Source organism: Phoenix dactylifera, unplaced genomic scaffold, assembly GCF_009389715.1.
Source record: "Phoenix dactylifera cultivar Barhee BC4 unplaced genomic scaffold, palm_55x_up_171113_PBpolish2nd_filt_p 000578F, whole genome shotgun sequence".
NCBI lineage: Eukaryota > Viridiplantae > Streptophyta > Magnoliopsida > Arecales > Arecaceae > Phoenix > Phoenix dactylifera.
The window spans coordinates 215,182-243,101 of record NW_024067980.1 but is presented as its reverse complement, the minus strand read 5'-3'; the positions used below and the strand labels follow the sequence as shown (position 1 = coordinate 243,101).

The 27,920-nt window shown below is 39.2% G+C and overlaps 1 protein-coding gene across 2 annotated transcripts in view; it reads left to right on the top strand.

The window, feature by feature from the left end:
- The window catches only part of LOC103717946 (myosin-6-like), a 55,221-nt gene that overhangs the window by 7,412 nt on the left and 19,889 nt on the right, over positions 1-27,920 (top strand). For both annotated transcript variants that reach the window (XM_017845396.3, XM_039119588.1), the window contains exons 8-19: positions 4,197-4,346; positions 4,462-4,598; positions 4,691-4,837; positions 4,996-5,097; positions 8,615-8,672; positions 8,786-8,887; positions 12,342-12,379; positions 12,478-12,604; positions 12,694-12,864; positions 12,972-13,103; positions 13,213-13,322; positions 13,418-13,478. In XM_017845396.3, the coding sequence (XP_017700885.2) occupies positions 4,197-4,346; positions 4,462-4,598; positions 4,691-4,837; positions 4,996-5,097; positions 8,615-8,672; positions 8,786-8,887; positions 12,342-12,379; positions 12,478-12,604; positions 12,694-12,864; positions 12,972-13,103; positions 13,213-13,322; positions 13,418-13,478 (1,335 nt within the window). The remainder of the gene's footprint in view (positions 1-4,196; positions 4,347-4,461; positions 4,599-4,690; positions 4,838-4,995; positions 5,098-8,614; positions 8,673-8,785; positions 8,888-12,341; positions 12,380-12,477; positions 12,605-12,693; positions 12,865-12,971; positions 13,104-13,212; positions 13,323-13,417; positions 13,479-27,920) is intronic.

Genomic DNA, 27,920 nt, shown 5'->3' with positions numbered 1-27,920 from the left:
GTTTAGATCAAAGTTATTATGGCTCAAGGTGCACCAAGGTCTCTTGGAGCCTGGACACAATGTCAGGCATGCCCCTTAGTGAAGTAGGGTGCAATATATATACTTAATTACAAATCTATATGTTTGAATGTATGTAATATCTACCAATTTATATGTGTATGCATATGCATATATGCAGATATGTATATTGTGTGTATTGTGTTTATTTGTGTTATTTTTATATATTTCGTGTTACTTTTGTTGACAAATATGTTTAACATCATGAATTTATTAATATATGTATGTACTAATATTTATATAGATACACAAATAGATAATTGTGTATATACATAAACATAAGCATACACACACAAATAGATACTATAAACAAATATACACTCATAAATATGAGTATAAATATGTCTGCATTCATACATACATGGTATGTGTATACTTATTCCTATTTATGTATATATGTGTATATGTGTATGTTTGTATATATGTAAATCTATATATTTATATATGCAGTCATGCTTGTATATGCGTATGTATATGTATCACATACATATATGACATGTATATATAATCACAAACACAGCACATACATATATACTTGCAACTAGGGGTGACAATTGGTCACGTCAAGTTGGGTTCTGGTCAAAAATACACTCAATCCATATCCGACCTATTAATAACCAGGTTGGAAAATGTAAACCTATTCCCGACCCATTTATTTTATCTAAACCCATATCCACCCACCTATCCATTTTAATTTTCACTCATCAATCATACATATAACTAAAAAATAAAGCAAAAACTGTTATTCAAAGATCACAAATAACAAAATCAAATTTGATTTCAAATATATCATCATAATCACAATAAACTTAAGAATTTATGATTCATAAGAGTTATAAACTAGTTAAGGATAAAATTAGCTAAAATGCAATATCATATCCTAAAATCCCATGGCCTACCTTGTCCATCAGTCTCTATGATCTTTCTTTTTAAAGTGAACCGAACTATATAAAAAATTAAAAAGTATTAGTTGTGTTATATTGGGGAGCTGCTTAGTCCCTGATTGGATCATCCCAGGTGACCCATCAGGCCCAGAGCCTAACCCAAATCCACCTATTTATCATCGAGTTGATTTTGGATCAACTCAGAACCAACCTGGTTACAAGAAAAGCCCCACCAACCCATTTATTTTGGGTGGGTTTGTGCTGGTTACCCCTACTTGCAATGATCTACAGTCATACACACCCCACACAACACAATCACAAAGGCGCATCTTTGTTGTGCCTTGGTGCCTCTGTGAGACACACAAAATGTGCTTTTTTGTGTGCCTAGATGAAGTCGTAGCCCATTGTGGTAGATAAGGTGCTGAGGTTGCGCCTAGGGGCACCTTGCACCTTAGATGCATCCTGGACAGCACTGGTTTAGATGTCTCATGGAGATTGCTAATGCATGGCAGAGAGAGAAAAATACCAGTGTTGGCTAACGTGGCAGGTAGAGGAGTTGGAGTTAAATACAGGATAATTGCTAACTCTTTATAATTTTCACATGATAGTGTTATCGAGCTTCCAAAGGTCACTGATGTTGCGAGCATTTAGGTGTTGTTTCTTTAAAAAGAGGCCTCCTTATGTGCTGGTTGAGGATCCCCATCAGATTTCCGCTATATAATTTGGACAGTTTGTGATGATAACATTTCTTGGCTCCATGATTTCTGCTACAAGCTCCTCCCTGATCATGACCATCTTGACATCCATGATCACCATGACCTCATCACTCATTATACTTTCCACTTGATGCGAAAAGGATAAATCTAGATCACATTGTGTGGATGCTGTGTGTGCAAGCAAGCACGTTAGTGGCGATCACAAATCTCCACCACTTAAAACTCTTATTTGTGTTGCTTCAGCTTGTCATGATCCAGATCTTCTGTGAGAGGCTGATAGACTTTGATCTCTGTGGTCAACTGTCTTGAGGTAAGCATAAATCTTCACCACGTAAAACTTTTCATTGTGTTTCTTCAGCTTGTCATGATCGTTTGCAAGAAGAGGCTGATAGACTTTGAACTCTGTGGTCATACCTCTCAAGGGACTAGTGTTCTTCACTACGAATGTCCAAAGAAAAGAAAGAAGAAAGAACAAGATATGAGAGGAGAGATAGAGAGAGAAGCAGCAGCAGCAGAATGCATTATCTGTTCTGATCAAGTCATTGCATTCCACAGAATGCATATCTGTCAAGATCAAGTTGTGTCCCTTTCCATATCTTAATTAGATTCACAATGTCTGGTCCATGTAACTAGGGTGAGATGTAATTCTGTCCTAACAGAGAAATGACAATGACAAGCCTATAACCCTCTTTTATGCAGTTTTTCTCCAACATAAAATCTTCAACAGTTTTTCTCCTCTTTTATCTGTTTTTGGTGGTTGCTGTTTGTGTTTGTGTTCATGCATGAGTTTTTTTTTTGTGTGTGTGTGTGTGGGATTGAGTTTTTTATGCAATAACTCAACAAATTTTCTCATTATTGTAAATTTAACTCTATCTACCTGAAGTTTGGAAAACAGAGTTTATGGAATTACCAGGTTTACGTTGTCTATAAGTTATATTTTGTAGAACAGCATGATTCCTTGCATGGGATAATCTGCTGGCCCAAGATCGTAAAAGAAAGAAAGAAGAACATGAGGATTGCAAGAAAAAACAATACTTGAGCAAGGTCCGCCGTACCGGTACCGGTCGGCGTACCGGTGGCCGGCCGGACTGGTACGGTACCGGTCCGGTCCGGTACGTACCGGCTGGTACCGGTCCCGTACCGGCCGGTACCGGTCCCGTACCGGCCGGTACGCGGTGGTTTCAAAAACCACAGCGCCGCCCATACCGGCCGGTACGCGGTGGTTTCAAAAACCACAGCGCGCGGCGCTGTGGTTCTAAAAAAAAAAAAATCGTACCGGTGCGAACCGGTACGAGGTGCGAACCGGCCGGTACGGGCCTGAACCGTACCGGCCGGTTCGGATAAAAAACCGGGAAATACCGGTTTTTTATCCGTTCCGGTACCAGTCCACGGCCGGACCGGTACGTACCGGCCCGTACCGGCCGGTACGGGCAGGTACGGCATTCCATGTACTTGAGAGAAGAAATTTGTAATAAGAATAATCATGGGCGCAACTCGATTCCATTCTTGGCTCTTGCTCTTGGAAAACAAAGACGATGCTAAGGATGCAAACTAATTCATTATGCTAGATAATATTAATAGAAAACATTTATATCAGTGAGTTCGACCAAGCCTCATGCATGGTTCCTCCAAGACCCAAGTACTAAAGAAACCCAGTCATCTCAATGCTAACTCAGAACTCATACAACAATAAAGGATGAGTACTCACCACTAGCTAAACATAATACTTATTTTAGGTCTTTAACTAACCTATTCCAAAGCTAAATCCAAAAGACTCTAAGCTATACTCTGATCCAAATTATACGATAAACAACAATTGTTAACAGCATTTCCTCAAATGGTTGTCAAAACTGCAGAAGTTTCTGTCAGAAAATTATATCAGATACTTGTTCAGACAGATTAATATTGATCTGTCACAAGGTTGCTGATAGGACAATAAGAGACTATCATTCTCATCAATCTATCATCTGCTATCATTAGTGTCTTCTGTTTTCTTGAGTACCGCAGCATGCAAGAAGGTAAACTGGAAGGAGCTAAAACTAGCCCAAAGAATATAGAAGGAAAAATAAGTTGAGGTTTTGAAAGCGAGAATAAAAAATCCAGGTTTACTATTTTGTTTTTTTAGAAAAAAGTGAATAGAGAGGAGATAGACTGTGGAGACAAATTAGGTTTTATAATATGGACCACATTCATGTTTCTGGGTGCCATTCTGTGGTAAGCATGAATCACCACCCTCACATTCCAGCAATATGTCAACTAATCTCAAGCAGAACCTTATTCTCTTATCAACTACTCGAACAATTGATACAGAAGGGTTGACTGATTTTCATGTTATGTTTTGTGTAATGCTATCCAAGAAAACATTTCTGAGGTTTCCACAACTGCTATGTTGTCATTGTCCCTTAAACTTGGTATCTTTAAGTTTTGCATTTCAATTCTCTAGTATTGCTCTTGACTAAAGTTTTAATTGTGGTCTGCCAACCAGTTTGTATGGAAAGTTTTTATAGTTATACTGACATTTTAAATGTCAATTTTTCAGGACATTGAGAGGTATAAACTGGAAAATCCCAGAACATTTCATTATCTTAACCAGTCTAACTGCTTTGAGCTTGATGGAGTAGATGATTCTAAGGAATATTTGGCAACTAGAAGGGCTATGGATGTTGTTGGAATTAGTTCTGATGAACAGGTATGATTTTTTTAGCAGTGGTTCCACTGGGAAGAAAGATCCCCCAGCATCAATTATCAATCATTTGCTAAGAAATTTTTCCTCATTTTCTTTGTCATGTGTTTGCTTTATTCAGGATGCAATATTCCGGGTTCTGGCTGCGATTCTTCATCTAGGCAATATTGAATTTTCTGAAGGAAAGGAAATAGATTCATCCATACCCAAAGATGAAAACTCCTGGTTCCATCTAAGAACTGCTGCTGAGCTTTTTATGTAAATCCCCTCTTCTTGTAAATATCTGTACTTGTGAAAATCAGATTAGATCTACTTATTATCCTGAGAAACTGCAATGCAATTTTTCGTAGGTGCAATGTAAAGGTGCTTGAGGATTCATTGTGTAAGCGTATCATTGTAACTCGCGATGAGAGCATTACAAAAGGTCTAGATCCAGAAGCTGCAGTTCTTCGTAGAGATGCTTTGGCAAAGATTGTTTACTCACGGTTATTTGATTGGTAAGCATTAATGCCATAGCTGAATAGTTTGTTTTGCAAAATGGTGTGATAATAATTCTTTCAATATCTAGTTCAAAAATGGTTCTCTCTCTCTCTGTGAATTTAAGATGCTATCCCAGTTTTTTATGCTGCTGAATCCTTTTTGTTATTGGTTGCAGGATTGTGAATAAGATTAACAACTCAATTGGTCAAGATCCTAACTCAAAATTCCTGATTGGGGTGCTGGATATTTATGGCTTCGAAAGTTTCAAGACAAACAGGTGCTTAGCCGGTATGCTTTTGCATTCATTGTTAAAGCTGTCAAAATCTTGATGCGAGCTGCATCAAAATTTTGAAACGATGTGTGAAACTTATGAATGTCTGAGTCTTGATAGAGATGGCTTTCAAATGCTTTTTAGTGTAAAGAGCAAAATCAAGAGGTTCTTCTTAGACTCTTAGTCATATAAAAAAAGAACAAAAAACTAATTGTTGAGTTTTCATAATGAAAAAAGAATCGTTTTGTTATTTTCAGATAGAGTTGTCTATCTTTCTTGTAGAGTTTGAGGGAAAAAACTGATAGACATTCTAAAATGCAAGTAGGTGATAGAGAACAAAAATGAGGTTTCCAGCGCTAAATCTGAGACTATTAGATGCATAAAAAGGAGGTAAAGGTTACATGAGGAAAAGGAATATGTTGTAATGAGCAAAGGGTCCTAAGAGTTAATGGGCTTTAGGTTCAAGTAGTAGAAAAAGGTGAAGAGGTAGATTTTGCTTTCAATCCGAGACAGGTTCTGAATCTCTGATAGTCTGATTAATGGTATAGTGCTAGAAGCTTTTCTGAACAACCTATTGCTTAGCCAGTCTGTTTGTTTTAGAAGGTTTCTTTTTAAGAAAAATGTTTCTGGTGTTCTCATGTGTCGTGTATCAGGATAAAGAATTAAAAAAATTAAATATATGTTTTATCCTTTGATTTGATTTACAGAAAGAGGTTTTTTTATTTCTCAAGTCAAAATTTTAAAATCTTTAATTTTCTTTATTATGTTTGCTTATATGGAGAAATATTGTATATGCAATTATGCATCTATAAGAATGAAGGTAATAAACTAAATTGCTATAATAACTGTAGAACACAACTTATGAGCCAGTCAATGAAACTATTGGAAAGGGTGATAGAATAAGTATGAAGAAAGCAGCCAACCATAGAGGGCCATTTGATTTATGCTATGAAGGTCCACAATAGGGGATCTGTTGTTTAGGTCATTCATCAATATATGGAGAACAAACATTGTGCACGTGGTTTTATGGACTAGGAGAATGCATGTGATATGATACCAAGAATGATAATTTGGTGGGGACTAGAAAAGAACAGGTTGCATAACGAAATTGTCGTAATGTGTATGCTGATGCTTTGACAGGTTTCGAGAGAATGAGTCTAAATGTTAAATTGGGTTCATGAAGAAGATATAAGAGAATAATGGCTAAAAAACCAGTAAATCAAGACAAGAGAGTAGATGTAATGCATATTTAATGGGCTAGGAATTGTAGATGAATTCCCAATCAAGATGACAGACAAGAGACTTCACAGTGTGATCAGTTTGATGCAAAGGATTTTTTGTACAAAAAAAACAAAGCTATAAATGAAGATATATTTTATATAATGGATGATGTGGAGAGGTGCTTTTGGATTGTCATGATTGTTCCATTGCGCAAAACAACACTAGGTTCTGCAGTATTAGCTGATTGAAATTGCTGGGAAATAAAGTAGATCCAAGCTACCAGAAAAATGCAGAAGAAGGGTGAACCTTGAGATGGGTGTACGATAATATTAGAAAGGATAAAGTGAAGAGTTAAGAACAAATATATTCTGAGGTTTAGTAGTTAGTAGTTACAGCAATTTAAGATAGTAATGGTGAACTGGAAATTTGGATGGTATGGGTAAGTGAAATGAAGATTCAAAGAAGTTGTAGTAAAGTTAGTTGCTCACATTTGTGTCTAGAAAGAGGGGAAAATCTAAGCTATCATGGTTGAAAATGAAAGATGTGAGAATTAACATTGGAGAAGTTTAAAGTTTATACTAAAACTAGAGCTAGTCCTTAACAGGAATATTGGTGGATCTTGATTTGTAAAGTCAGTCCCAACTAGTTGGACAAGGCTTAATGAATAGGATTTGACGGTTTGACCCAATGTTTTATGTCTCAGTATTGGGTTCCATACCAGTACCTTACTGGTATAATACAGCATGATGCGGTATGCCTCTGTATTTACCCATGGTAAAGGTGATAAATCGGCAGAACACTTATACCATGTGTCGGTGCAGCTTTTTATCAAGCCCTTGTATCATAGCTGGTCCCTACCAGGATGGTATGGTATGCTTAGTACAACTGGTATTTTTCTGGTACATAAAACCATACTTCTACTTATTGCTAAATTTTATGACAAGATTGTTTTATTTTGTAATTTACTGAGTTCATAATTCAAGTTCATTGAGTTGGAGCAATGAAGTTTTTAACTTCATCTATTGTTGTATGGAAAAAGGTGTGGACAAGAATTAGGGTTTAAAGATATAGACTCAAAGATATAGACACTTGGGGCAGTAAAGTCCACCATTGGAAGACAAAATTTTTAATTATCACTCCTGGGGCAGGGCTATGTGTTCTTCCACGCAAAACAACCTACTCTTTTTATATCGGAGGTCTTGTATAATAGAAATTTGAAGTCTTGACAAACAAAATCTCATACAAATTAACTTAAATTGTAACTGATAAACGGGCAAACTTGGATCAAATTTCAGAAAGGGATCAAACTTGGTATACTTATGGAAGGATCTAATTTGAATGATAGCATTTTATTGCTTGGATGTGCATTAAACAGATGATGGATCAAGTTGCTATGGGTTGAGATCAAGGTCCGCCGTACCGGTACCGGTCGGCGTACCGGTGGCGGGCCGGACCGGTACGGTACCGGTCCGGTCCGGTACGTACCGGCCGGTATCGGTACAGTACCGGCCGGTACCGCGAGCCAAAAACCACAGCGCCTCGCGCTGTGGTTCATTAAAAAAAAAAAAAAATTCGTACCGGTTCGAACCGGCCGGTTCGCACCGGCCGGTTCGCACCGGTACGAGGCCGGTACCAAGCGGTACCGGCCGGTACCGACTGGTACGGGCTCCGTACCGGCCGGTTCGCACAAGAAAACCGGAGATACCGGTTTTCTTGTGGTTCCGGTACCGGTCTAGGACCGGACCGGTACGTACCGGCCCGTACCGGCCGGTACGGGCCGGTACGGCATTCCATGGTTGAGATTATGATTTTCATCTTCTAACCAACTTAATGAAATACACAAGGTCAGTTAACTGCTTCAATAACTCATTTTCTATTATTTTCTGTTCTAAATATAAATTAGTATCTAGTGACTGGTTGAGTAAATGGATATGTGTTTGTTGGACGGTCTAAGTTTCTCGACTTCCACTATAGAACTTCCACCTAAGCCTCCTTTGGATGAGTCACGCACTAAGGACAAACTTCCTCATGAAGCATACAATCCTTCTGCCTTCATCTTTTGACCAATACATTTTGAAGTGGGTGGTGGTTTGTACAGACCCTTGTAGCCCTTTGTCTATGTCAACCACTCTAGAATTTTCTGAGGCAAATTTCCTCAATTGTCATATTATTTAGCAAGTTATATTTGATAATAATGTTCCATTGTTTTCTGTTCTTGTTGCTTTGCTAGCATATTCGTTTGATATAAATATCTCACCTCAACGATTCCTGTTTAAGGTTCTAATATGTTCATCATTTGCAGCTTTGAGCAATTTTGTATTAATCTTACAAATGAAAAACTGCAGCAACATTTTAATCAGGTTTGAGTATGGAAAATTCTCTTTGCAAACTTTAGTTCCCTATCAGATAGACACCTAGGATTTAAATTTGTTTGAGTTACTAAAATAAGTTCTGATTCTGTTTCTTGGAACAGCATGTTTTTAAAATGGAGCAGGAAGAGTATACCAAAGAGGAAATCAACTGGAGTTATATTGAGTTCATTGACAACCAGGATGTTCTTGATCTTATTGAGAAGGTTCATTCTGACAACATCATTAAAACAGTACCTACATCAAAAAATTAATGTTTTCCCGTGATTGTTTTCCTTTATTAACTAGGTTGTATCACATAATAGTTGTGTTAGATTTCACAATGTCCAGCTAACCAGCATTGAAAGAATTCCAAGGATATATTTGATATTTTTATGCACTGTCAAACTTGACTATGGTGTTTCTCCCTCCTAAAAAGCAATTTAACAACACTAGGGGTAGGGGTACTAGTCCAATTAGCATGGAAATGGAAAAGAGTTGGACTACATATTAAATGTCAAATCTTTGGTAAAAGATTTAAATCTTCTAAAAATAAAGGATCATTTTAATAAAAAAATCCACACTGTTGGTATTCATCTATATATCTATTAAGTTGCTATTGGTCGAGATTTCTAACCAATGCATCAAGTGGATGCAAAAATTAATAGTTACACTAGCATGCTATGATGGCTATGATCTAAGGATCTGATCTCATTGAATTTCGATCTATACAAGTTTTAAGATGTGTAGATCATGGTAAATGGTGTGGATATTCAATTTACATAGACTGTAATGTACTTTAGCACACTAGTACAATTCATACCATCTGTTATTCTATCCACTCAATGCATAGGTAGAGGACTACCAAAACCTATGATTTTTTGTTTCTATGTATTTTTTGTACTAGAGTTCATGATCATTGGCTGGATCATCAACTAGGAGGGTCCATCATCGATTTCAAATATTTGAATCTTTTACAAAGATTTAATGTTTTATGTGTAGTCTAACCCTGTAGGAAAATAGCTGTGAAAGTTCTGAAAGTCAAAATCTTGTTCACATACCCATTTTGGCTAGATAAATTTGGATTAACTTCTTTAGAAACTTGAAGAGTATCCTTGGTACCTGTCATTAATTGTTGCATTATTCCTATGACAGGCACAATGTGCTTTCTTTGCTGCTATATAAGAAGCCTTGATCATCTAAGTTCCACATACTTAGTACTACCCAATGGAACATGTTCAATGCACATTTAAGGAAAAAGGTAAAACAACATAAAAATATAAAAAAGGAAATTTTGAAATAAAAACTTAAAACAATATAAAAAATAAAAATAAAAATTGGAAAACAGAAAATATATAATTATAATTAAATTTTAAAAATTTAAACTTAGGAATTTTAAGAATGAATAAATATGGAAGTGGGCTTAATAGCAAGAAATATGAAAAGAAATTTTAGTAGGGGAAGAGAGAGAGAGAGAGAGAAATATGATCTCTCTTTCCCTCTACAAGTCCTTTCCTTGACTTTTTTTTTCCTTTTATTTTTTATGGAGTGAAGAGTATTTTGGAGTTGAATGGAAGGTATTTGGGAAAAAGTGATTGACAAAATCAAAATGTGAATATTTTAAAATTCCAAATTTCTTTCTCATAATATGATCAAGAGTCTTACAGGAAAATAAAGAAGATAATAAAAAGGATTAGGCCATGATTGAGGGCAAAATGGTTTAATTTTATGGGAAAAAAGTTCAAAGGAAAGCTAAAGCATATTTGAAAGCATATCTAAAATGAAGGTTAGCACTTAGCAGGAAAAATTTCTTCCAAATGACATAACAATCTGTCATATACTGAGATGTAAGATGGAAATCTAGTCAAATTGATATGAGACTTCTTAGAGATCTTCTTCTATTCTATTTTTCAGATATCCCGCAAACGCAAAGCATGTTGGATATTAAATGCCAATTTCTAGGAAACACAAAATCTATTTCACAATTCCAAACAACTAACAAATGCTTGCTTGATGACTAAGTTTGTCTCAGAATCTTTGTGCCTCCGTGGTTTAATTTGTCTTGAAGCACATATTGGGCATGCTTCTGTAATTATCCTATCATCATATTGCTAAAAGATAGGAAGCAGAAAGTGCAGAGCAAGGAAAACATTTGTTAAAAACCGTCATATTTTTTTAAAAAAAATTGAAATTTATATATTTCAAAGTTCATGTGTGTGGATATAAACTCACTAGCCCATCAATATGGTTACAGGTCATACTTCACAATTGGTTCATGTCTGAAGCCAATTCTTCTGAAATGTATTGTCTGAATGTCTTCTTACTGCTTCCATTCTTCAAGTCTTGCTTTCTATTTTTTCACTACGGGCTTCTTTAGGTAGACCACCTCACATGGTTTTCCCTTGATATAATGTCTATATCCATTAGATAGCTAATCTAATATCTTTTCATGCCTTTTGGAATGGCTTCACGTATTGTTATTTTTAGGAGCTTCATATAAGTGTTGAAATGGTAGATAACTTCTGAAAAGGGTTGCTGTAGTTGTTATTACTATCAAAATTCTTTACGCAAAGTACTTTCGCCTACCGAGTGTTAGGATGCCAGGATAACATGACTATGATCTCATTTTTCAATGGTTCAATGGAAAAGGTTAATGATAAATCACTGCTTTTGGAAATTAGACTAGCATGATTCGTTGTAGTCTTATCCAAGGGTATGCATGGGTTGGATCGGTTTGGAGATATACCTGAAACTGAACTAATTTAAATCAGTTTCTCAAACCGCAACCAAAATTGAACTGACCATCTACAAAAACCACTGGAAACCAAACCGAGAAATTCGGTTCAGTTTGTTTTAGTTTATCGGGTTGATGTTCAATGGGCTACGATAAATAGACCGGGCTAAGTCTGAACATAAAAATTCCATTTTATATAGCGTTGATGTTCAATGGGCTAGGCTAAATAGGCTGGGCTAAGTCTAAACGGAAAAAATCTATTTTATATATAAGAGAAAATATAAGGAAAGATTTAAAAAATTGAATATATTTATACACACATATGTACACATATGTATGAGATTGGGTCGGTTCGGTTTGAATTGGTTTTTTAAAAACTCAAACCAAAATCGAGCCGAATTTTTCCAGTTCAAACCTTTCTCAAATCGACATCAAATCTGATTTTGAAAAAAACTTACATAAACAGAACTAAAAAGACCAGCTCAGGTCAGGTTTGCGGTTCAGCTGGATTTTCGCACGCCTCCAGTCTTGTCAACCTTACTTGTTCTTTAATTTGATGTTTCAGGATAAATAGGAAAGGTTACTGTGGAAGAGAAGGCATAGCACTTTCCAGAAATGTATCTGCTTATTTTTTTTAATCATATCACTTTTTCTTGTTAAATTCTAAATCAATGTTGAAAATGTTTCTGCAAAAAAATTCCACCTTTTTTTGTATATTTTCAGGAATTTGTTAAGAGGCCATATATGAAGCTTCCTTTGGGTTTGTTTGTGTTGATATACATCTAGCTATGTGCTGTTTGTTAAGAGGGCCATCTGCGTATTCATTTGCTGACACAATTTGTCACATGACATATGTTCAATAATAACTGAACCCTTTCAGTTTATGATATTATGCAATTATCACCTTCTCAGGTTCCTACGTTTTAACTTTTAATTTTGACTTTCAGAAACGTGGCGGGATCATTGCTCTTCTGGATGAAGCTTGGTATAAATACTATTATAATTCTTTCACTTAAAAAAGAAATTCCTATGAAACTTAATAAATTAAGATGCTAAGACAGCTGGATTCTTTTTTCATTCAAGCTTGTTGCCAAGATCAACGCATGAAACATTTGCCCAGAAGCTCTACCAGACTTTTAAAAATCATCAACGCTTTAGCAAGCCCAAACTAACTCGTTCTGACTTTATCATTCGTCACTATGCTGGTGATGTAAGTAGCTCCTTGTTGTGCTTTTGCCTTCATGTTCATTATCTGGATGGATAAGTATATAATACGAAAGTCTTCCTTTCATCTTTCAGGTCACTTATCAGACACAGCTGTTCTTAGACAAGAACAAAGATTATGTTGTTGCTGAGCATCAAGCACTCTTGAGTGCTTCTAAATGCCCCTTTGTTTCGGGTCTGTTTCCTCCTCTCTCTGAGGACTCATCTAAATCTTCAAAGTTTTCATCGATAGGCTCAAGGTTTAAGGTACAACTATGATCTTTTTTTTATATGATGTGCACTTCGTACTTAAATGGTCCCAGTTATCGCAGAAAATACATCTGTTGAGTGCCACTGTATCTACAACTTTGCAGCAACAACTGCAAGCTTTACTAGAAACTCTAAATGCCACTGAGCCGCACTATATCCGCTGCGTTAAACCTAATAACCATCTTAAGCCAGGAATTTTTGAGAATATCAATGTTCTGCAGCAGCTACGATGTGGGGTAAATTTTTAGGCACCTTTCCTTTTCACTTCATATATTCTCTTCTTACTTGATGATATCTACACCAATGCTCATGTTGGCAACTGTATTGTAATTATCTTTAATATAGGGAGTGCTGGAGGCAATTAGAATAAGCTGTGCTGGATATCCAACAAGACGTGCATTTGATGAATTTGTATATCGTTTTGGCATTCTTGCACCTGAAGTTTTGGATGGAAGGTGGCTACCTGAATACTTTAGACATGTTTCCAGGCATTTTGAGTAAAAACTGCTAGCACATATATATTTATTTGTTTGCTTGTTTTCTGTGGTAGTTGTGATGAGATCACTGCTACAAAGAGGTTGCTAGAGAAGGTGGATCTTAAAGGCTATCAGGTAACTATGGAAGTCAACACTTCTTTGCAAGTTTCAAGATTGACTCTGCCAAAATATTTAATTATTGACACATTTCTTAGAAAGGCCTTTGTCAATTTTTCTATCATAACATACAATTCTACATTTTGTAAGCTCATGCTTATTTATAGTTCATCTTGAATTAAACCAGTTTACACAGAACGTGCTCTGATTCTATATATAAAGCATTTTTTTGAAACTTGTTGTAAACTTAAAAATGGTGTAAGAAGACGTAAAGGAGGAACAATTAAAGGAAGTACAATAAAGAAAGGATAAAAGAGGGAATGGGGTTACTAAGGTCCATTTTGTTTCTACTAGATTTTTGTTGTACTATTCTTTTTATTACTAGTTAACTTGGTATCTTGGAATGCAGCGAAGGAGCACCTCAATCACTTGACAACAAGAAATCATTTCACTGAGACCAAAGTAACAACATAAATCCTGATAATTTTCTGGATTTGAACTTTAGCTGCTACCCTGAACCCTCTAATCTACCGGTCCAGCTTTTCGTGCAAAAGTTGCTCTGCTATTCTAAATTGTACACTTTGCAGAGGGTTAAGGTTCTCATATTGTGTGCATGATGACACAGTGCTAGCATGGTATATGAAGTTATGAACCATGCCAACTCTTGAAAAACATCAACATTGAATGATCTATAAGCATGGTACGCTGTACCGGCCCGAATCGAGTAGTATAGGATATACTGTACCATACCAGTTCGATACTGGTACCCAGTACGGGTGGCGTACCGACACTCGGTATGCTAAAACAATTCCGTATTGTGAAAAGATTCATGACCAATATGCCAAAAATACTATTTATTTCCTTGAAGATAGACTAGTACAAACCAATATATGTTGTACCTATACTAAAACTTGTATCGGTTAGCTACCAGTTCAGTATAGTATCGAATTGGTTCCGTACTAACACACAATATCAGTGTCCACCGAACTAGTACCGGTAGGTGTACCGGTGGCCTACCGGACTTGTTCGAACTAGCCACAGCGCGCACGGCGAGCGCGAGCGAGTGAAAATGCCACAGTAGCACAGCTACAGTGGCATTTAATGCCATTGTAATGATGCTGTAGCTGCACTGTAATGATACAATGGCATTTAATGCACTACAGCTGCACTGTAAGGATACTGTAGTTGCATTGTAATGATACTATAGCTGCACTATAATGATACTGTAGCTACACTATAACTGTTACAGTAGCATTAAATGCCACAGTGAACCAGACTCAGTGTCGGTTCGTACCGAGTTCTGGTCGAACTAGACAGAATCGGTTCAGTTCGGCCTTGTACCGGTGCAAACCGGTTCGCATCGGTACGCCCTCCGTACTGCTTGGTTTCGGCCCCTATGGACCAGACTGGTCAGGGACCGTACTGGCCTAGTACGGGCTGAACCGGCCGGTACGGACCAGTTTAGCATACCATGCAGGCATGCACAATATGCTTGGGCATGCCGGTCATCAGACCGACACCTTTTTTATTTTTTTCAATTTTTTTTTCATTTCAAGATTTTTTTGGTTTTGTTGAGTTATGTTGATCTTAATTTGATCTAAAGGTCTGCAATCTCGGTACCAAGTACTGTAGCGGTATGTTACTAGTTTGGTACGGTATGGTCGGCACAATACGATACATGTTGCCCAGATAGACAACCCAAGAGGGGGGGTGAATTGGGTTTTAAAATAATTTTAACTATTAAAGCGTTTGTGGGTGACTAATTAATGCTTTTTACAAGATGATTAATTAGTTGCTGTGATGTGTATGAAATGAGAGTAATGGTAAGAGACAAGCAATCACAAACACAAAGCTTTTATAGTGGTTCGGAGCTAACCCTTGCTCCTACGTCCACTCCCCAAGTCTCTCTTGGGAATTCACTATAACCCCTTGGATTACAGCCGGTTGTTTTCCAAGCTCACAACCAAACTTGTTGTTTTACGAGCTCACAACGAACTCGGTCGGTTTTCCCAGGCTCACCGACTAGAACCAACCCCGATTGTTTTCCCGGGATCACAATCGAACCCTTACACGTTGGTTTTACACTCGGCTCACCAACCAACCTCAATACTCTTGATTCAATGCCCCGATTGAACCAAGCAAAGACAAAGGTGTAGATAAAAGAGACAAACAGAAAAATACAGCTTCTCAAAAGCAGATAAATGGCAATATGAACAATAATGAAGTTAAGAGCCCTCAAACGCTTTTAAGTTGGAGAAGAGGAAGGGCTTCTTAAACTTCTGGTCTCCTCTTGAGTGAGTAGTCGACTTGAATGCAGGAGGAGAAGGCTTTTAATTGCTGGAAAGATGTAGGTGGATGCAGTAAATGCAGATCTTCCTCTTTTTCGTTGAAGAACACGTTGCAGAGCTTGAATGCTTGATTAGTTGGAGTGGAATGGTTCTTCTCTGCCTTGCTACAGTCTTCTGTGGCTATTTAAACCAACCCCCACGGAAACTAGCCGTTAGAGAGCTTTTTCTGCCCGTTCTGCACACTCTGCGCAGCCTGACAATGTGTCCGTTGGTGGGTTAGAGTCGACTCGCGCGATCAGGAGTCGACTCGGCTGTAGCGGGAGTCGACTCAAGCTTTTCCGGAGTCGACTCGGCAACTGTTCCAAATTTGAATTAAAGTTGCCTTCACGACTGGGAGTCGACTCGTCTTGACCTGGAGTCGACTCGCCAACTTCTGGAGCTGACTTGGCAATTTCGGAGTCGGCTCATCCACTGAAGTCCGTGGATCCAATTTTGAATTTGATCCACTCGAGTCGACTCGACTATCCTGGGAGTCGACTCGAATCTCAGAGCCCGAACTCCCGATTCTCTGTCTTTTGGCTCGTCCAGTCTTGGAGTCGACTCGAACTTCCTCGGAGTCGACTCGGCTCTCAGTTTCCGAAACTTGGTCTCAAGGTTCGCCGTACCGGTACCCGAACCCCGTACCGGTGCCCGCGCTAGTATAGGCGTACCGAGTGTCGGTACGGTACGGTATGCTCCGTACCGATCGTACCGATATTGGTGTACCGATACCGGTATCCATCGGTACGGGTACGGTACGCTCGGTACCGACCGGTACCGACCGGTACAGCAAACCTTGCTTGGTCTTCTGCCTTTTTGATGTGAAGCTGTCTTGGAGTCGACTCGAGCTGTCTGGGAGTCGACTCGAATCTCAGAGGCAGTAACTTGGTCTTCTGTCTGTTGATGGTCGCGGAGTCTTGGAGTCGACTCGCATATTGCGGGAGTCGACTCGAATCTCAGAGTCCGAAAATTGCTCTCTGACTTTTTCTTGTGTTCCTCTGAGAGTCGACTCTCACCTTCTTTGGAGTCGACTTGCCATCCATCGGAGTCGACTCGCGTTTCACTGGAGTCGACTCGAATCTCAGACCCGAAAACTGCTCTCTGACTTTTTCTTTGTGTTCCTCTTGGAGTCGACTCTTACTATCCTGGAGTCGACTCGGTGAACATCGGAGTCGACTCGCGCACTTTGGGAGTCGACTCGTTGACAGGTTCTGAGTTGAAGCTTTCTGTTCTTCTGTCTGTTCTCAGTCGGAGTCGACTCGTACAGATCTGGAGTCGACTCGAGCCCGTGCCAGTGAACTTGATACGCTTGGAGTCGACTCGTGATACTCTGGAGTCGACTCGAGTCTCAGACTTTGGTTCAAGCTGACTTCTTAACTTATCCAAAAATTATGAACCAAGTCTTGAGACACTTAGACAAGATTTTCACTGTAACACTTAATTGAATTCATTAGTAAACAAGAAATATACTCAATTGCTTTGATCTCATCAAAATCAAATAGGGTTTTAATCAATCACTCCACAATCTCCCCCTTTTTGATGATGACAAAACACTGAGTATATGTAAAGTGAATTGCACAATAAACAATGAAATAAAATCCATAAATGAATTCAAATGTCTGGTAATTCAATTTATCCAAGCTTGAAAGGAGTGAAACAATAAATTTCGGAGTTAAAGCTCCCCCTTTCATTTGGAATTATATAAGCCTTCATATTATACAATCAATTGTTTGGCTTATATGTCATTAATGATTTTGCTTGATTAAAATTCAGATTCTCCCCCTCAACATATGTATTCTACTATGTTTTGATTCTTTGAATTTCCTTTTAATGCTTTGAAGTTTTTGAACTGAATTTTTTGGTTTTTAGAGGAAAAATCTGTCAATTTGTTCTTGAGTAGGATTCAGCTAATCTCCGAATATTCCTTGAATAGATTCTGGAGATTACTCCATTAGGAGCCCCAAAAGAGAGATAATGAGCCTCGAGGTACCGAATCCACTAAGAACGAATTTGTGTGTTTTAAGAGTTTATCTTTTTATTGATTTCCATTGATTCCTTTTACATATTTTATGCATATTTTTCTCCCTTTTTACATATTTTATACATATTTCTCCCCCTTTTTGTCATCATATCAAAAAGGAGGTAATCAAAACACACAATCAAACATAGATCAAAAGGCACATTATTGAAGAAAAATGTGGCTACTCATTGTATTAATTTGTATGTAAGTACATTTCAGAATACAATAAGTAACGTAAAGCAATACATGTCAAAGCAAAATACAAAAAGTAGCTACGGTCTCCTCGAGGATGTAGGTCCTCCTCTCGAGGATGTGGCTCCTCCTCTCGAGAATGTATCTCCTCGAGGCATGCGCTCCACGAGTGATTGGACCGCATTGGTCACGTTCTCTAGCTGGCGAATGATGGCCTGGATGGCCCTGCTCTGTGTCGTATCCAGCTCGAGTACTGACTTCTGCAGTCCGTCCAGCTTGTCGATGAGCACATTCGACAAGCGCTCGGCCCCTGCGGTGGTGGTGGACATGTCACGGCCGATGTCATCCCGCATCTGTCGAGTGGTGCTCGTGACCTCACTCATGCTGTGGAACTGGGCCTGTATCAAGGTCCTCATGTTGTATATCTCTTGCCGCACCTCAGCCGTCATGTCTGTCACGGCTGTCAGGGAAGGGACCAATGCGGAAGATGTGGGCGCAGGAGAGGGAGTAGGCACCGCACCCCGGAGCTCCTGGAGCAGATCTCGGACTATCTCCTGCCGCAGCTCCCGGAGCTGCTCAGACGAGATCCGGACCTCCATAGGCTGAGTGGGTGGAGCTGAGGAGGAGGGTCCGGCGGAGGTGGTAGGAGCAGAAGTGGATGGAAAGTCTGGTACGTCGGGAAAGTCAGAATCGGGCTCAGGACTGGGGGAAGGTCTGGTGGTCTGTGTGGTGATGGATGACTTCCTAACCCAGATCCCCTCTCTTTTCCGAAACCCCATCCTGTGTAGGGTCCCCGCTCGCATGCGATCTGTCCATCGCAAATGCCTTAGAGGGTTCCCCCTCAGGAATGGGAATCTCGTACTCCCTAAACAGAAGAGTGAATATCATGCCGTATGGGAGGGTGAGCCTAGGTCTATCTAGGGGCTCACACATATACCTATAGATGAGTTTGGGAAAGTTGATTGGAGTGTCCTGAAGAATATAAAACATCAGAGCTAGGTCTCTCTCATTTACAAAATCAAATCTCCCTGTCTTAGGGAAGATGGACCTAGACAATATACTCAAGAGGATCCGCACCTCAATCGGTAGTGAGCTAGCGGATACCTCGTCTAGAGGTGACTGGGGTGGATGCCCTAGAACGGCCGTAAGGGCCTCAACCCTGTCCTCAGGGTGTGTGGGAGCCACCCCTACTTGTGGAAGGTGGAGGATGTGGGCAATGAGATCCTCCGTAACGAACAGAGGGACACCGGCTACTGTGCCCTCGATACCCCCATCTCCCCGATGGACGGTACCATAGAACTCTCTAACAAGGCCAGGGTAAGTGGGGAGATCTAAAGTGAGGAAGTACTCTAATCCCTGTGCCCTAAGCCTATCACCTATGGTGAACCCTTCCCGGGAGAGATAGTCGAAATCGACATATCTCCCGGTGGTGACGGCCTTCCCGGCCAATGGCCTCGCGGGAACCGCCCTAGGCGGGGAACGAGCCGGAGGTGGTTGCCTCGCGGGATCGTGCCGCGCCTTGGAGCGCCGCTCGGGACCGGCCTCGGGTCGGGACCTCTTCCGGACAACGGTCTTACGCGGCATTATGACCTAGACGGAATGAAAAACCTAAAGGATGGAGAAAGGTCGACGGAGGAGGCTTGGGACCGACCGGGGGCGACCTAGGAAGGGATGAAAAACCTAAGAACCGGTGAAAGATCGACGGAAAAGGGGTTGGAGACGATCGGGGACGACCTAGGAGTCGGCTCTAGGGCTTTTGAACAGTGGCGGCTTGAGAGAAAAGTGTTTTCGAAACGACAAATCTAGGGTTAAAAAGTTGGATCCCGACTGCGAGTCGACTCCACTGAGTCGCGAGTCGACTCGACCTCGAGTCGACTCCAGAATATGCGCGAGTCAACTCTCCTTATGCGCCTGAAGACTTCGAGTCGACTCCCGACTATATGCGAGTCGACTCCCCCTCTGCTGCCATCTTTGCGAGTCGACTCCCGCAAATGCGCGAGTCGACTCCCCCTTAGGAGCCGACTCTGAAACTTACTTGAGTCGTCTCTAACCTTGGCACGCACCTAAAAATCATGCTATAATCGTGCCAAATGAGGGAAAAACACTAAAGTAAGATCTGATTTGATGATTATTGAAAAGAAACTCTATTTTAACCACAATCTAGTCATCAAAATCAATGAATCTAGTGGAAACCACCACTAGGATGGATCAATCACTCCTAATCCCCTCCTAAGCACACTAAACCTCTCTTCACTTAGGGGTTTTGTAAAAATGTCTGCTAATTGATTATCAGTACAAACAAATGGAGTGTCACATCACCATTCAATACATGATCTCTTATGAAGTGATGTCTTATCTCAATGTGTTTAGTTCTTGAATGTTGAATTGGATTTTTAGTTAGATTAATGGCACTTGTATTATCACAATTAATGGGAATTTTATCTTGTTTAATGCCATAATCTTCTAATTGTTGTTTAATCCACAAGATTTGAGCACAACAACTCCCGGCTGCAACATATTCAGCTTCAGCAGTAGATAATGCAACCGAGTTTTGTTTCTTGCTAAACCATGAGATAAGATTTTCTCCTAGAAATTGACACGACCCACTGGTACTTTTTCTATCAAGCTTACATCCAGCGAAGTCTGAATCTGTGTATCCTATTAAGTTTAGGCTAGATTCTTTAGAGTACCATAGCCCTATGTTCTTAGTTCCTATTAAGTATTTAAAAATTCTCTTAACTGCAGCTAGATGTGATTCTTTAGGATTAGCCTGATATCTAGCACACATGCAAACACTAAACATAATATCAGGTCTACTTGCAGTAAGATACAATAAGGATCCTATCATACCTCTATAAAGTTTTTGATCTACAGATTTACCTGATTCATCTTGATCTAATTTGCATGATGAGCTCATGGGGGTGCTGATTGACTTGTTTCCCTCCATATCAAACTTCTTGAGCATCTCCTTGATATACTTGGCTTGATTGATGAAGATGCCTCCTTCAGACTGTTTGATTTGAAGCCCGAGGAAGTAATTCAGCTCTCCCATCATGCTCATCTCAAACTCACTCTGCATCAAATCAGCAAATTCTTCGCAGAGGCGATTGTTAGTAGCACCGAAAATGATATCATCAACATAAATCTGTACTAATAACATATCTTTGTTTTGCTTTTTCAGAAATAGGGTTGTATCTACATTTCCCCTAGAGAATTCATGTTCTAATAGGAATTTGCTAAGTCTCTCATACCATGCTCTAGGTGCTTGTTTTAAACCATAAAGTGCTTTGTTCAGTTTATATACATGATTAGGGTATTGATGATTTTCAAAACCAGGAGGTTGTTCTACATATACCTCCTCATTAATATACCCATTTAAAAATGCACTTTTTACATCCATTTGAAAAAGTTTGAAGTCCTTAGAGCATGCATATGCTAATAATAGTCTAATAGCCTCAAGTCTAGCTACAGGGGCAAAGGTTTCATCAAAATCTATACCTTCTTCTTGATTATAACCCTTTGCTACTAGTCTAGCCTTATTCCTTATAACAATTCCATTTTCATCAAGTTTATTTTTATAAATCCATTTCGTGCCTATAATAGGATATTCAGAAGGTCTCTCTATTAGATTCCATAACTTGTTTCTAGTAAATTGGTTTAATTCTTCTTGCATTGCATTTATCCAATTTACATCATTTTCGGCCTCTTCTATGTGTTTGGGCTCAAAGTGTGAGACAAAAGCTAGATGGTTATTTAAATTTCTAAGGGATGCTCTAGTCCTAACCGGTTGAGATGGATCATCTAGAATTAGTTCCTTAGGATGCCCGTGAGCATACCTCCAAGCTTTAGTTAGCCCATGATCCACAATAGCCTCTTGGCTTGATGATGCTCCTTCACTCAACTTTTGATTATCATCTTGTAATGCCATCTCATCTATCTTTTCTTCAAGAATTTCAACATCATCATCAAAATTAACTTTCTTACTAGAGGAGATGTCACTAGAGTCATCAAATACAACATGTATAGATTCTTCTATAACTAAGGTTCTTTTATTAAAGACTCTATAGGCTTTACTAGTTGTAGAGTAACCTAAGAATATTCCTTCATCCGATTTAGAGTCAAATTTACCTAGATTATCTTTCCCATTATTATGAACAAAACACCTACATCCAAAAATATGAAAGTAATTAACTTTTGGTTTTCTGTTTTTCCAAAGTTCATAAGGTGTTTTCTTTATGATGGGTCTTAATAAAACTCTATTTAATATATGGCAAGAAGTATTAATGGCTTCTCCCCAAAAGTACTTAGGGAGGTTACTTTCACATAACATAGTTCTAGCCATTTCCTCTAGAGTCCTATTTTTCCTTTCCACAACTCCATTTTGTTGTGGTGTCCTAGGTGCAGAAAAATTATGGGTTATCCCCTTTTTACTACAAAATTCCTCAAATGACTGATTTTCGAATTCAGTTCCATGGTCACTTCTAATGGCTATGACTGAAGACTCTCTAGCATTTGTTACTTCCTTATGGAACTTCTTAAAAACAGAAAATGCTTGATCCTTATGTGCTAGGAACATGACCCATGTGTACCTAGAGTAATCATCTACAATAACTAGACCATATTTATTTCCACCTAGGCTTGTTGTTCTAGTTGGTCCGAATAGGTCCATGTGTAATAATTCTAGAGGCCTAGAGGTAGAGACACATTTTATGGATTTAAATGAGTTCCTAGATTGTTTGCCAAATTGACATGCTTCACATATTTTGTTCTTTTCAAATTTTAATTTTGGCAAACCTATCACGGAATCTCTTTTAACTAGTTTAGTTATTGTGTCCATGCTTGCATGACCTAACTTACGGTGCCATAACCAACTAGCATCATTATCTTTAGTTTCATTAACAACTAAACATTGGTTATGTTTTGCAAGATCTTCTAGGTCAACAACATATACATTTCCACGTCTAATCCCTTTAAAAACTAAACTATTGTCATTAGGGTTTGTTATAATGCATAGTGATGGTTTAAACATAACATCATATCCTTTATCACATAATTGACTAATGCTTAACAAGTTATGCTTAAGACCATCAACATATCTAACATTATCTATAAAAGTTGAAGGGGTGATTTGAACTTTACCAATACCAATGATGTGACCTTGGTTGTTGTCTCCAAAAGTCACAGCACCTCCCTTCTTAGCTTCAAGGGTGAAAAATTGATCCTTATCACCCGTCATGTGCCTTGAGCAGCCACTATCCAAATACCAGCAGTTTTTGTTGACCTTGGCTGCAAGACACTCCTACACAAGCAAATCATGTCAACTTAGGTACCCAAGTTTTCTTGGGTCCTTCATGGTTAGTCAAGTTGGTTCCTTTTGGAACCCATACCCTTTTAATTTTCCTTCTTGATTTACCTTTCCTAAAATTACACACATTTGCTTTATGACCTATAGTTCCACAACAAAAGCAGGTTATTTTCTTAGTTTTAGTTTTCCCAGCTTTAACAAAGAAGTTACTAAGAAGTTTTTGTTTATTTCTTGGTTTATATTCTAAACCCGCTTTATTAAATACTGCTCGTTGACTATTGAGTATCATATTTAACTTTTCAAAACTATATGTAAATTTTTCAACTAAGGGTTTGTATTTGTTAAGTTCTTTAGTTAGTGTTTGATTTTCTGTTTTTAGATCATTTAGTTTGTTTGTTAGATCCTTGTTTAAGATTTGTTTATGGTTTTTAAATTCTGAAAATTCCTTAGTTAGTTTTTCATTATCTTTAGTTAAGGTATTAGTCTTTTGAGTTAAAAGTTGGTTGCTTGTCTTAAGTTCTATATTTTCTTTGGTGATTAAATCCTTATCCTTAACTAATTTATCGTATTTATGTAGGTATGATTGATTAGTTATTTTTAGTTCTTTATTCTTAAGATTTATTGCCTTATATTCTATCATTAATTCATTAAAAGCATCATAAAGTTCATCAAATGTAAAATCAAGCTGTGTTTCGGAAGTTACCTCATTTTCATTGGCCATGAAGCAGAAATTGGCCTTCTCTTCTTGTTCTTCATCCGATGATGAAGATGATGTGTCGGAGTCCGATAAGGTGGTGACAAGGGCTTTCTTCTTCTTGTACTTGCTGCCCTTCTTTAGTAAGGGACACTCAGCTCTGATGTGTCCCGGCTTTTTGCACTCATAGCACCCAATCCCCTCATTTTCCCTTTTCTTACCTTTGTCCTTGCGGTAGGAATTTGAGGGGCCTCTCCTTTGATGATAAGCCTTCTTGTGGTTGATGAATTTTTTAAACTTGCGCACAAGAAGTGCCTCACCATCATCTTCCTCATGTTCTTCTCCTTCACTGCTGCTACTGCAAGATAATTCCTTGTTAGATGAAGTAGATTTCAGAGCTATTACCTTTTTCTTGTGGGAGGACTCTTCCTCGTTGTGTTGCTTCATGGTTAGCTCGTGCGTCATTAAGGATCCAAGAAGCTCCTCGAGTGGTAATTTGTTCAAGTCCTTGGCTTCTTGGATTGCCGTCACTTTAGCTTCCCACGACCTTGGTAGACACCGAAGGATTTTCCTGACAAGCTCACTGTTAGTATAGTTCTTGCCAAGGCTTTTTAGGCCATTGACAATGTCAGTAAACCTAGTGAACATGCTAGTGATTGTCTCATTAGAATCCATTTTAAATAGTTCATACTTATGAACCAATATATTAATTTTGGATTCTTTAACTTGATTTGTGCCCTCATGGGTCACTTCAAGTCTATCCCAGATCTCTTTTGCAGAGTTGCAAGTAGAGACCCTATTGAATTCATTTCTGTCTAAGGCACAGTAAAACACATTCATAGCTTTAGAATTTAGTTGTGCCTTTCTCATGTCATGTTCATCCCAATCCTTTTCTAATTTGGGTACCGTGATACCCTCTACATATGTGGATGGGATGTATGGGCCATTTACTACAATGGTCCACATCTCATAGTCTTGGGCTTGGATGAATATTCTCATCCTAGTCTTCCAGTATGAGTAGTCGGATCCATTAAAGAAAGGGGGTCTTTGGGTGGACTGACCCTCAATATGGGAAGATCCAAATGGGGTTGTCATTTTGATCTTTTAACTCTTGGGTGGAAGAGTTTAGGCTCTGATACCACTTGTTGCCCAGATAGACAACCCAAGAGGGGGGGTGAATTGGGTTTTAAAATAATTTTAACTATTAAAGCGTTTGTGGGTGACTAATTAATGCTTTTTACAAGATGATTAATTAGTTGCTGTGATGTGTATGAAATGAGAGTAATGGTAAGAGACAAGCAATCACAAACACAAAGCTTTTATAGTGGTTCGGAGCTAACCCTTGCTCCTACGTCCACTCCCCAAGTCTCTCTTGGGAATTCACTATAACCCCTTGGATTACAGCCGGTTGTTTTCCAAGCTCACAACCAAACTTGTTGTTTTACGAGCTCACAACGAACTCGGTCGGTTTTCCCAGGCTCACCGACTAGAACCAACCCCGATTGTTTTCCCGGGATCACAATCGAACCCTTACACGTTGGTTTTACACTCGGCTCACCAACCAACCTCAATACTCTTGATTCAATGCCCCGATTGAACCAAGCAAAGACAAAGGTGTAGATAAAAGAGACAAACAGAAAAATACAGCTTCTCAAAAGCAGATAAATGGCAATATGAACAATAATGAAGTTAAGAGCCCTCAAACGCTTTTAAGTTGGAGAAGAGGAAGGGCTTCTTAAACTTCTGGTCTCCTCTTGAGTGAGTAGTCGACTTGAATGCAGGAGGAGAAGGCTTTTAATTGCTGGGAAGATGTAGGTGGATGCAGTAAATGCAGATCTTCCTCTTTTTCGTTGAAGAACACGTTGCAGAGCTTGAATGCTTGATTAGTTGGAGTGGAATGGTTCTTCTCTGCCTTGCTACAGTCTTCTGTGGCTATTTAAACCAACCCCCACGGAAACTAGCCGTTAGAGAGCTTTTTCTGCCCGTTCTGCACACTCTGCGCAGCCTGACAATGTGTCCGTTGGTGGGTTAGAGTCGACTCGCGCGATCAGGAGTCGACTCGGCTGTAGCGGGAGTCGACTCAAGCTTTTCCGGAGTCGACTCGGCAACTGTTCCAAATTTGAATTAAAGTTGCCTTCACGACTGGGAGTCGACTCGTCTTGACCTGGAGTCGACTCGCCAACTTCTGGAGCTGACTTGGCAATTTCGGAGTCGGCTCATCCACTGAAGTCCGTGGATCCAATTTTGAATTTGATCCACTCGAGTCGACTCGACTATCCTGGGAGTCGACTCGAATCTCAGAGCCCGAACTCCCGATTCTCTGTCTTTTGGCTCGTCCAGTCTTGGAGTCGACTCGAACTTCCTCGGAGTCGACTCGGCTCTCAGTTTCCGAAACTTGGTCTTCTGCCTTTTTGATGTGAAGCTGTCTTGGAGTCGACTCGAGCTGTCTGGGAGTCGACTCGAATCTCAGAGGCAGTAACTTGGTCTTCTGTCTGTTGATGGTCGCGGAGTCTTGGAGTCGACTCGCATATTGCGGGAGTCGACTCGAATCTCAGAGTCCGAAAATTGCTCTCTGACTTTTTCTTGTGTTCCTCTGAGAGTCGACTCTCACCTTCTTTGGAGTCGACTTGCCATCCATCGGAGTCGACTCGCGTTTCACTGGAGTCGACTCGAATCTCAGATCCGAAAACTGCTCTCTGACTTTTTCTTTGTGTTTCTCTTGGAGTCGATTCTTACTATCCTGGAGTCGACTCGGTGAACATCGGAGTCGACTCGCGCACTTTGGGAGTCGACTCGTTGACAGGTTCTGAGTTGAAGCTTTCTGTTCTTCTGTCTGTTCTCAGTCGGAGTCGACTCGTACAGATCTGGAGTCGACTCGAGCCCGTGCCAGTGAACTTGATACGCTTGGAGTCGACTCGTGATACTCTGGAGTCGACTCGAGTCTCAGACTTTGGTTCAAGCTGACTTCTTAACTTATCCAAAAATTATGAACCAAGTCTTGAGACACTTAGACAAGATTTTCACTGTAACACTTAATTGAATTCATTAGTAAACAAGAAATATACTCAATTGCTTTGATCTCATCAAAATCAAATAGGGTTTTAATCAATCACTCCACAATACACACCTCATAGTCTCATACCAAGACAACTTCCAATCACTTTTCTCTCATTTATTATCATGATACCACCCGAAACCGAGTGGTACAGGTTGGTATGTTATGGTATGTGCTCCAATTTCGGATGGTACCGAGTGATACGAGATGGTTTTGGAAAGTTTGAACAAGTTTGACTTAGGTACCAAACAGAATCTCAGTATTGTACTTTGTACCAGTACCAGTATGGTCCGATCGGTACAGGTTGGTATGGGCTAGTACGGCAAACCTTGCTTGCACCCATAACACTTGGATGGGTCTCTATGAGCAAAAAATTTTGGTGTCAAAAGGGTCCACTGCTTAGATACATACTTGCATCTAATGCACATAGCTGAGTCCATGTAACATAGTATATCAAAAGAACAAAGGATTCCCAACATTGACCAAGTAATGATGAACCTTGTACTTGAATCAGCATAGACAACAACTAAGGCTTCAATTATATATGTGAATGAAAGGAAAAGGAAATATTTAAAAGCATAGATATGATCTTCTATGGATATTACACACAGGTAATATTGATGATAAAAAGGGAGGAAAAAAGAACTAGAGAATCCATTTGATGTGAATCCTCTGACCCATTGTCTGATGACTCTGATCTATAGTGGATTGAAAATAAATCTAAAAAAATAATCTGCTGATTTATCTATCTTCCTATTGACAATATAACTGAGAATGTATTATTATCTGATTTGTAATAATTTTCAAAAGCAAAAAAGCACAACGAGAGAGTGTCCTATGTTCGAGCCCCAAACTAGGCCAGGTACT